The following is a 10,712-nucleotide window of genomic DNA, read 5'->3' as shown; positions in this document are numbered from 1 at the left end:
GGAACTTCTCCCAAAAGGACCAGGACTGGGCCCCTTTGCCCCATCCCTCTATGAAGCTTGTGGAGCGGCTAGCTCCCCCCAGTGGGGCAGGAATAGTGGGGTGAGCGTGGTGCAGCCCCACTGAGGGTGCACGAGAAGGCCCCATGGTGCCTTCCATCTGCAAAGGTCTTTATCTGGTAATGGGAGAATCCCCTGGAAAGCTGGCCAGCGTCAGACTCAGAGAGGGGAAGGGACTCACCTAAGGTCACAGAATTAGACACTTGTTCAGGAACAGAAACCAGGAGTCCTAGCTCCCTCCTCTAACCATTAGACTCCAGTCCAGAGCTGGGAATAAAACCCAGGTGTCCTGGCTTCCAGCTCCCCCCCCCACTCTAACCACTAGCCTTCCCTCCCAGGCCTGGCTCCCAGTCTTCTGTTCAGACCCATAGGCTCTGCTGCCTGTAGAGAGGGCAGAAGGGTCCGTATTCACCCAGCAGCTCTCTCTGGGGAGGGGAGCATGATCCCACCCGGAATCAAGTACCAGTGCGGGGAACAGATCAGGGATAACGAGCCCTTCAGTCTCGCTGCCAAAGGTCTGACACAATCCCAGGGCTGGCAGTTGACCCTGGACACATGAAGTCTGGACCCAAGGTGTCGATGTCAGATAGCGTCAGCGAACGGCGTTACCCCTGGAACAATGTCCCAAGGCCGGTGGGGGGGATTCTCCATCACGGCTGCGTTTGGACTCCGGATTGGCTGTTTTCCAAAGATTTGCCCTAGGAGTTGTGGGGGCAGGTCTCTGGCCTGGGCTAGCCTCTGGCCTTGGGATCTGTGACCCTTGGAAAAGCAGGGGATCCCCCCCATCACCCCCAGCCCACAGAGCTGCCTGTGCTTTTTATAACCATCTCCCAGCTGTCCCACAGGGGCCCAAATATGGCCCTGTCCATGAAGTCACTGAGCAGGCATCCCCCCACCCCCACGCTCCCCAGGCGGGCGCTGAGACAATGGGGCCCTGTGGACAGACATTTCGGGAGTGAGAGGAGGCGGCTCAGTCCAAGAAAGGCAAAGGCCCCGAGCCAGCTGTCAGGGGCGTATTGATAAAACCCTCGGCCAGGGAGGGGGCCAGGCACTCGGCAGCCCCAGCCCGACTCATCTCCACCTTGCTGCTAGTCCCCGCCAGCCAGAGGCGCCCCAGCCCCGCAGGTGAAGATGGAGGCCATCAAGAAGAAGATGCAGATGCTGAAGCTGGACAAGGAGAACGCCTTGGACCGGGCTGAGCAGGCAGAGGCTGAGCAGAAACAGGCGGAGGAGAGGAGCAAACAGGTGGGAAAGAGGCAGACGCTGTCCCTAACCCACCCCTCTCCCCAGGATTGGGGGCAGGCTCCTGCCCCGGGCAGAGACCTAGTAGCCTCTCGCCCCCCTCATGGCGGAGAGCGGCACTTGCCCCAGGGAAAGGCAGCTTCCCCCAGGAGCCCAGTGGCTCCCCCTTGGGGAGACTCACTCCAACTCTGGGGAGGCTCCTATTTCTCCGCCTGGGATGGGGCTCGTCCTGTATCTCCGGAGCAGGAGGACTGCTGCGTGTCGGTGTCCCTCAGGGGTGCAGAGCGGGACCTGCCCTCGGCTCCCCCAACCCTGGGCACAGACATGCAGGAGTTGAGTCTGTGGGTACAAGTGCCGCTAGTCCTGGGGGGTGCAGCAGACCTGGGAGGGGACAGGTCCACAAACTGGGAATGCCCGTCATCTCCCGGACGCCTGGGCACAGGCAGACGCTGCTCCAGACACACTCATCCATACCCACAACACAGCCAGTCAGCCAGGCAAACACACACATGCCGGCTCGCAGCCAGATGCACTGAGACACACAGGTACATGCACTGCCACGCACGGCGCTGGAGTCCGGGGAGTCACGGGGAACTTAGAGCCGTGTACCAGATGCACTGAGACACACAGGTACATGCACTGCCACGCACGGTGCTGGAGTCCGGGGGGTCACGGGGAACTTAGAGACGCGTACCAGATGCACTGGGACACACAGGTACATGCACTGCCATGCACGGCGTTGGAGTCCGGGGGGTCACGGGGAACTTAGAGCCGCGTACCAGATGCACTGAGACACACAGGTACATGCACTGCCACGCACGGTGCTGGAGTCCGGGGGGTCACGGGGAACTTAGAGACGCGTACCAGATGCACTGAGACACACAGGTACATGCACTGCCACGCACGGCGCTGGATCCTGGGGGGTCACTGGGAACTTAGAGCCGCGTACCAGATGCACTGAGACACACAGGTACATGCACTGCCACGCACGGCGCTGGAGTCCGGGGGGTCACGGGGAACTTAGAGCCGCGTACCAGATGCACTGAGACACACAGGTACATGCACTGCCACGCACGGCGCTGGAGTCCAGGGGGTCACGGGGAACTTAGAGCCGCGTACCAGATGCACTGAGACACACAGGTACATGCACTGCCATGCACGGCGCTGGATCCTGGGGGGTCACGGGGAACTTAGAGCCGCGTACCAGATGCACTGAGACACACAGGTACATGCACTGCCACGCACGGTGCTGGAGTCCGGGGGGTCACGGGGAACTTAGAGCCGCGTACCAGATGCACTGGGACACACAGGTACATGCACTGCCACGCACGGCGCTGGATCCTAGGGAGTCACTGGGAACTTAGAGCCGCGTACCAGATGCACTGAGACACACAGGTACATGCACTGCCACGCACGGCGCTGGAGTCCGGGGAGTCACGGGGAACTTAGAGCCGCGTACCAGATGCACTGAGACACACAGGTACATGCACTGCCACGCACGGCGCTGGAGTCCGGGGGGTCACGGGGAACTTAGAGCCGCGTACCAGATGCACTGAGACACACAGGTACATGCACTGCCACGCACGGTGCTGGAGTCCGGGGGGTCACGGGGAACTTAGAGCCGCGTACCAGATGCACTGGGACACACAGGTACATGCACTGCCACGCACGGTGCTGGAGTCCGGGGGGTCACGGGGAACTTAGAGACGCGTACCAGATGCACTGAGACACACAGGTACATGCACTGCCACGCACGGCGCTGGATCCTGGGGGGTCACGGGGAACTTAGAGCCGCGTACCAGATGCACTGAGACACACAGGTACATGCACTGCCACGCACGGCGCTGGAGTCTGGGGGGTCACGGGGAACTTAGAGCCGCGTACCAGATGCACTGGGACACACAGGTACATGCACTGCCACGCACGGTGCTGGAGTCCGGGGGGTCACTGGGAACTTAGAGCCGCGTACCAGATGCACTGAGACACACAGGTACATGCACTGCCACGCACGGCACTGGAGTCCGGGGGGTCACGGGGAACTTAGAGCCGCGTACCAGATGCACTGAGACACACAGGTACATGCACTGCCACGCACGGCGCTGGAGTCCGGGGGAGTCACGGGGAACTTAGAGCTGTGTACCTGAGGGAAGAATGTGGTACGTGGCGTGTGTGCCACGCCCAGACACACGGTTTGGGTTTTGTGCCCAATAGACAGCGTATGCACACACAGATTGTATGTCCTGAACACACCCACTCCATGGATTGTGTGCCCCATAAATACCACACTCACAAACCCACCCCCATAGATGGTGGGTCACACGAACACACATTGTGTGCCCAGTGCTGAAGCCTGCTCCACTTCCACAAGGGCAGCTTTCCTCTAGGTCTTTCACACACCGCCCAGCTGAGCCCTGCCTTTCCCCAGGAAGCAATGCAGCAGCAGCTCAGCTGTGGAGTCCAGAGTCGCAGCTAGAGGGATGGGAGATGGGTTTGCGATTTAGCAGAACCTGGGCTCTGACATCCTGCTGCAGCGCACCAGGGAGACGACTCAGGAGGGCAGCTCTGCAGGAGCCATTCAACTGGGGTGGCTGGGTAGGCAGCAGCTCCCAGGTGCCAGCTGTAACATGATGTCTCATGCTGTTGGCAGCTGGAGGATGAGCTGGCGGCCATGCAGAAGAAGCTGAAGGGGACGGAGGACGAGCTGGACAAATACTCAGAGGCCCTGAAAGATGCCCAGGAGAAGCTGGAGCTGGCTGAGAAGAAGGCAGCAGACGTACGTATGGCAGTGTCAGGCCCCACCACCTGCCTGGGAGCATACACACAGTGACGCACACGCGCACAGTGACACAGCCATGCATGGTGACACACGTCTGCATAACACATAGTCACACCCAGGAACAGGCCACACACACACACACAGTCCCTCTCTGTCTCCTGCAGCCTGTAAAAGCAGCTGCTCTAACTTGAACTCCTCAGGCAGCAGAGCTGCTGCCATTACGAGCAAACCACACCTCCCACAGCCCCGGCTTGGGCTCTGTCCGGCCATCCTGTGTTATCTTCTCTTCCTGTTTCTTTAGAGAAGACACTAACCAGCATCAACGGAAGCAGTGCCTGGAGCCCCTGCCTCAGCAAGCAGCTCTCTGGGGTGAGAGGGAGCCCCAGGGCTGGGCACCAGAGGTCAGATCCGTCTCTCTGACACCACTGGGCTGGAGCCTCCCTGCCGGCTGAGCCGTGCTCATCACAGGGCTGAAGTGAAGGGGGCAAAGATGGCATTACTCCAGCTGTATGCTCCCCCAGTCCTGGGGCTGGCTGGGACCTCGTTTGTCCCTAGCATAACTTAGAGCAGCCTCAGGGCTTCTCTATCTAACACTCAGCTGCTGAGGGGCCATTCTGGTAGCCAGAGCTCAGTGGGGCACCCTGGCTGCATCTCCCTTCCCCATAACATGTGGGGGCACATAAGAACTACTACAGTCGCTTGATGCCATCCAAGGATTTACTCAGGCCAGAGCCGGGTGCTGCCCCCACAATGGGACCTGGGCACGCGGCCTGACAGAAACCTGTCACTGGGTCTGTGTGTCAGCAGCATGCCAGTGCCGGGCTTACACAGGCAGTATTAATAGTCTGCCCACATACCTGTCTATTCAAGCAGAGCTTGGGTTTCAGGCTGACACATGAGATGAGCTAGCCCAGCGCTGCCCCTCCAGGCCTGGCATGCTCATGGTGAGCAGGATGCTGCTTTGGTCTGCTTTGTTCATGCAGATGGGATTTTACCCATGGCCTCTGTGCTGCCCCCACCCCCCACCACCCTGGGATGGAGCGAGAGGAATTAGTTACCCTCCCCTGTTAAAGGCCTTCCCTGCACTGGGAGCTTCAGCCGTGATCCAGCTGCTGGGACTGGGGCCAACAAGCATGGCTGCTGTTTCCACCAGTGGAGCTGTCCCATCCAGGAAACCGGCCTAACCTGTGCCCCGGTGCAGATCTTGCTCTAAAGGGGTTTTATCCTGTCTACACTAGGGATCTGTGCCCACACAGCTGTACCAGGGCTGGAACAGGAGCAAACCCCAGGGCAGGCCAGGCCTCAGACACCTGAGACAGACCCCATGCAGCTGCCTGAGGGTTCATTCCCAGCTAGAGAGTGAGGAAGGCTCTAGAGGAGAGAGTAAGGGCCAGACAAATGACTGGAGGTAGCACCACCACAGGGGAGAGGGAGAGCGAAGAAAAGGGGCAGGAGCAGCAGTGAATATGTGTGTGTGTGTGTGTGTGCACGCGCGCATGCACTTATGGGCCCATGCATGTCTGGGTGTGTGTGCAGGGTGCTTTATGTCTCTCTCCGCTGATCTCTGCTCAATTAAAGCACTTGAAGGTGATAATCAGAGAGGCGACAGATGGCAGGGAAGGCGGACGGCACACAGACCTACGCGGGATTTTCTCCTTAGCCCTGGTGGTCACTCCTGCCCGGAGGCTGGGCTGTCTGGCTCCAGGAATAAGGGTGCTTAACCCCAGCCCTCGAGCACAGATCATCACCAGAGAACTGAGAAAGCGTGGCCAGAGCTGAGCAGCATCCCACCCAAGCCTCCATCCCGCTGTGCACGAGGCAAACCGCATGGCTCGAGAGAGAAAGTGGACTCTGGTCTGAGTTCAGATTAGGGTTAGAGTCACCTCCAGGTCACCAGTCCAAATCCAGCCCAGTATGTTGGGGGCTGCTGGTCATTCAGGGGCCCCTCATCTCAGTCCAGGTCCTAGCAGATGGGTGCACACTCTCGTTGACTGCCCCCCTTCTTGTGGGTCTCAGCAGAGGCCAAGGATTGGATGGAGCTCGGCGCCTGAACTCCCCTCTCACCACTAGAGGTGGCAGGGCTGAGGCATGCAGGTGGAAGCCTGGGTGTGGGGAAGCTCGCGGTGTGCCCAGGGTGCCCTTCTCCTGTGGATAAAAGGCTTCTGATAGGGCACCTCTCACCAGCAGGAAAATCTGTTTTGAAGAGACAATGGGTGTGTGGCACGCATGGTGTGCACATGGAGTAAGTGAGTGTGCACAGGGTGTGAGAGGATGTGCAGCGTGCGAGGTGTGCACAGGGCTGTGCAGTGTGCACAGGTGTGAGAGGATGGGCAGTGTGCACACAGAGTCAGTGGGTGTACCTGTGTGTATGAGTGCATGGTGGTGCAGTGCACAGTCAAAATCAGACACAGGAAGGGACATCCCCTGCTCCCTGTGCTGGTCAGTGGTGCCCAGGGCAGCCCTGAGGCATGGTAGGGAAAGCAGCTGCAGAGCTGTGACAATGTGGAGTCACAGACCGCACAGCCTGACCACAATGAGCAATGGGAGAGATAAGATATTTTCAGCTGCTGGGTTCTTCCGGCCCCTGCCGCTACACAGCCTCTTAGCCAGGGATCGGAGCTGTGCAGCCTGCCGTGGTGTGTGCACATCTCACCACTTTCACAGAGCAGCCAGGAAAGCAGGGCGGAAACAAGCTGTTGTGCTCCACGCCCTGGGCATGGATGCAAAGGGGCAGAAAGACCCTCCCAGGAAACAGTGCAGGAAGCACTGCCCAGTCTGCATCCCCTGGGCAGAGGCCCAGGTGCAAGGGATTCTGGGGCAGGCCAGGGGAAGATGGAGGGCATGTCTGGGGTGCGAAAGGCAGTGGTTTGGATGATCCTGTGCCCCAGTGAGACTCTGCCTCTGATATGGCCCATAGCGGCTGTTGGAACCAGGCTCCTGCAACTCCTGAACAGAGACGGTACAACCCCCCCCCCCCCCAACTCCTGCTCCGAGGGCTGGCTCAGGAGTGAATCTGGGCCTACCATCACAGCAACATCTAGTGCAGGGCTCCAGATCATCATCCTTCCTGCTCCTTTGCAAGCCTAATACAGCTCCCTTTGGGGGAGCAGCTTCCCCGCAACCCACGCTGGGGAGTTCTGCGCAGGCAGAATTTAGAGAGGAAACAGTGCCAGGCTGAGGGCTGTCAGGGTGGGGAGTGGCGTGTTTCCAGGGGGAGAGTTGATGGGCTGGGGGGATGCAGGGAGGTAGCTCTCAGGCAGCTCCCAGGTGAGCTGAGCTGCAGAGGAGAAGGCTCAGCCATGGTGCGAGGACGTGGCACTGAGGATGCTATTGCCATTGATGGGCGTAGAGAGAGAACCTGTAGTTTGTAACTCAAGACAACGGGGGACAGATGTGGGCTGTGCGGCTCTGAGACCTGTGCCGGGATCCAAGCCAGCTACAACCTGCCTGTGACTTTAGGAATCCTTGTGTCCCCTGTGCTGTGGAAGGAGCCAGGCCCTGTGGAAACAAACACAGCATCGTCGGTCTGGGCTGGGGCAGGGTGGAAGCTCTGCAGCCCTCTTGCCAACAATAGCCTGCTATTATTGGCCACAGTTTCCAGGAAAACAATGGCACAAGTGGCATAGGGTTTCGCTCAGCGCCATCGTCCTCCCATCAATCATGGGGCTAAGGGCCTTCAGAGTCCCGTGCAGCTGCTGCATGGAATTAGAAGGAGATAAGCTGTTCAGATTCATCATCCACAAGGATTTGAGAGATGAAGGCACTTTCACCACCTTTCACTCTCCCCGCTGCCCGTGGTGGGAATGCGATGACCCATGGGAGAATGCCTGAGTTGAAACCAGGAGGAGAAAGTGTCCCCTGCCAATGGGAACCAGAAACGAATCCCCTGATAGTTGCTCAGCCCTGAGTGCAGCCTGGAGGTGCAGCTGGGTTCCCTAGGACAGTGCGAGTTAGGAATCAGTGCAAAGCCCTGCTGGTCAATCCGGCGCTGCTGGGAGATACAGGACAAAGAAGGCAGGGTGAGCTCAGAGCCCGCGGCTCTGAAGGCCAGTCTGGAGAGCCAGTTATTAAAGAGCAGCCTAGAGGGTTGGTAAAGCCCTTGGGAAGGGGCAGTCTGCAGAGCCAGAGCGCTGGTGCAATGGGCATGCAAACAGGAACACTTTGGCTCCACACCAGCCACAGCCTGTCCGGGGATGTTTCTTCAACCCCTGTGGCTTTGCTCAGTGCTTCCTCCTTTAGGCCCCGAGTCTGCAAGGTATTTAAGGATGTGAGTAATCCCAGTGTATTACGTCTGTGCTTAAAGTTTGGCTCATGCTTAAGGACCTTTCTGAATCGAGGCCTCTCTGGTCAGTGGGTTCTGGGGTTTTCTCTCCTCTCTATCTCACCCTCTTTCTTTCCCCTTTCCCCAAGCCCCTCTTTCCAGTTCCCTCTTGCTATAGTTTTCGAGGCTCTCCAGGTTCTCAGGGGCTTGGTCTCACCACGCACAGTCAATTCAAGTCTGGGCCTCCTTACACAGGCAAATCTCTCCATTGGGTCAGTAGAGATTTTCTCCAAGTATGGATGGAGTAAAGAGCTCAGGACTTGGACCATGCGAAGTACGGCTAAGGACAAAACTGCCTGTTTTACCCAGCAGAAAAAAGCACTTTCCCTCAAGTCCATCTACACACTGAAGTTGCACTGGATTAATTTCAATCAGATTGAAAACCAGTATAGTTAAACCTCTGTGTAGACACACTCATATCGGTTTAAAGCTGGTTGTAGTGGCTTTGCTTGCACCTGTACATTTCCCAGTGCGAGCTGAACCAATATCTGCTGGGTTGTAATCGATTTAAGCCGGTCCATGCACAGATACCTAAATCGTTGTGAAATCAGATCAGTGCAGCTTTGTGTGGAGAGCAGGCGTTGGCTGGGGAGTCAGGTATATTTTAAGCTTCCCTGCCTGACACTGTGTGTGGCAAGCATGTCTGACCTGTGGCTGCTCTGGCCACAGCAGGGCGGAGCATGGCTTCTTGAACCTGTGCCAAAGCTTCCACACACATGAGGGAAGGCTGCGACCTGTGACTTCATTAGATGGTCACAGCACACTGACTGGGGAACAGAAGTAGTGCCACGGAAGAGATGTGCAGCCCTTTGCTAGTGGCAATCATGCAGCAGTTGCAGTGGCAGACTGGCTGGAGCTGAAGTGCAAATTGTGTTTCTGTTGTAAAGCTCTACAGGAACAGTGTAATAGTGCAAATTGTGCGTAACTGGGGTTATCATCATGAGTAAAAACAAAGGTGAACTTCAGTTAGGCTGCAAATAAGCAGCAACTCAGCAACCTCTCCTGGGACTCTGCCAAGTTCACAGCACAGGAAAGCTGTTTAAAGAGTTCTGCATCATCTAGCGAACAGGGCTAGAGGTGTGGGGGGAATATTCAGTGCTAGTTAAAACTAGTGGGCTTCCAGGTATGTCTATGGGGAAAACCCTGCAGCACGTTAAAGCACAGGACCCACTGGTAACAGTGAGTTACTGTGAAAAAATGTAACCCTGCAAGGGGAAGAAGCTGTCTCAAGGGAGTGGTTATGTGCTATGGAGCCTTCCATGCAGCCCAGGTCCTAAGTGACCATGGTCAGATTCTTAGCTAGTGTAAGTTGTCATAACTTCACTGGGCTGCTGAGAATTTTGCCAACTCCAAGTATTCAAAAATAATTAATCAAGCCTCAAAAATCAGAAGGTTGGCGTAAAAGCCATGGGATAGTGAAAGTGATATTCTGAGCTCTTTTTATTGGGATTCATACTTGTAAACTTTTATCCAAATCCAAGGGCTAGAAGCAATGAAAGCTGAGGGTCCCATCTAATCACATGACACTGGGAGTCGGGGCTTTATGGAAAACACCAAACATTATGAGACTTGCAGTACAATTGTGGGAGCTGGCCTCATAACTCGGTCCCAATGTAATGGCTGCTCAGGAGCCTGGGTGAAATGAGGTGGCACCTCAGCCCATTTCATAGTGGACATGTTTCCTCCGGTGTCACAGACAGTGCTAACTGCCACACAGGTTGGCAGCCTCCGAAAGAGGCCAAGGACTGAATGAGTGAAGGAATCTGAACTCTTCTCACTCCGTGAAGAAGGGGGACAGATTCTTGACCTTGCTAAGCACCTATTTTGCTTCCTGCCTGCTTGTAATCTCCTATTCTTCCTTCCCCACTGCACCTAGCACAGGGGGCAGAGAAGGGCAGACGGGGGAGTGTTCAATGCACGTCAGTAATCCCCAGCTGACATATGGTCCTTTGGGGACTACAGTCGTCTGGCACAGTTTAGTACAGCCCCAGAGGTGCTGTAACCTACATCTAGTGGTGGGGATGGGCAGTGTCAGGGAGCTATAACTCACTCTCTGATAGCTCCACTCTCTAAAGTGCCCAGCAGAAAATCTGGGCTGGGGCAGGGAGTCCTTCTAGGTCAGGGGCAGAGTCCCAGAATAAAGGCAGTAGGTTTCCAGGAGGCTTATCAGGCACCTCTCCCTAAAGCTAAAGATATTTCGAAATGAAAAATGTGCCACTGGGTATTAACTCAGTTACTTTTAATTAACCTGGAGAAAATGCTGGCCGGAGCCTGAGCAATGCTGTTATGCTGGGGGAGGACAATGGGAGAGGAGGG

The 10,712-nt window shown here is 56.8% G+C and overlaps 1 protein-coding gene across 6 annotated transcripts in view; it reads left to right on the top strand.

Annotated features, from left to right (window-relative positions):
* Positions 1-1,093: 1,093 nt before the first annotated feature.
* Positions 1,094-10,712, top strand: part of TPM3 (tropomyosin 3) — a 34,137-nt gene continuing 24,518 nt past the window's right edge. For 3 of the 6 annotated variants that reach the window (XM_050930988.1, XM_050930990.1, XM_050930989.1), the window contains exons 1-2: positions 1,094-1,302; positions 3,947-4,072. In XM_050930988.1, the coding sequence (XP_050786945.1) occupies positions 1,189-1,302; positions 3,947-4,072 (240 nt within the window). In that variant the 5' untranslated portion in view covers positions 1,094-1,188. The remainder of the gene's footprint in view (positions 1,303-3,946; positions 4,073-10,712) is intronic. The other 3 variants (XM_050930986.1, XM_050930985.1, XM_050930987.1) reach the window with 1 other exon arrangement.

This window comes from Gopherus flavomarginatus, chromosome 20, assembly GCF_025201925.1.
Source record: "Gopherus flavomarginatus isolate rGopFla2 chromosome 20, rGopFla2.mat.asm, whole genome shotgun sequence".
Classification (NCBI taxonomy): domain Eukaryota; kingdom Metazoa; phylum Chordata; order Testudines; family Testudinidae; genus Gopherus; species Gopherus flavomarginatus.
Note: the sequence above shows the minus strand (reverse complement) of the source record. Positions and strands in the feature narration are given on the sequence as shown.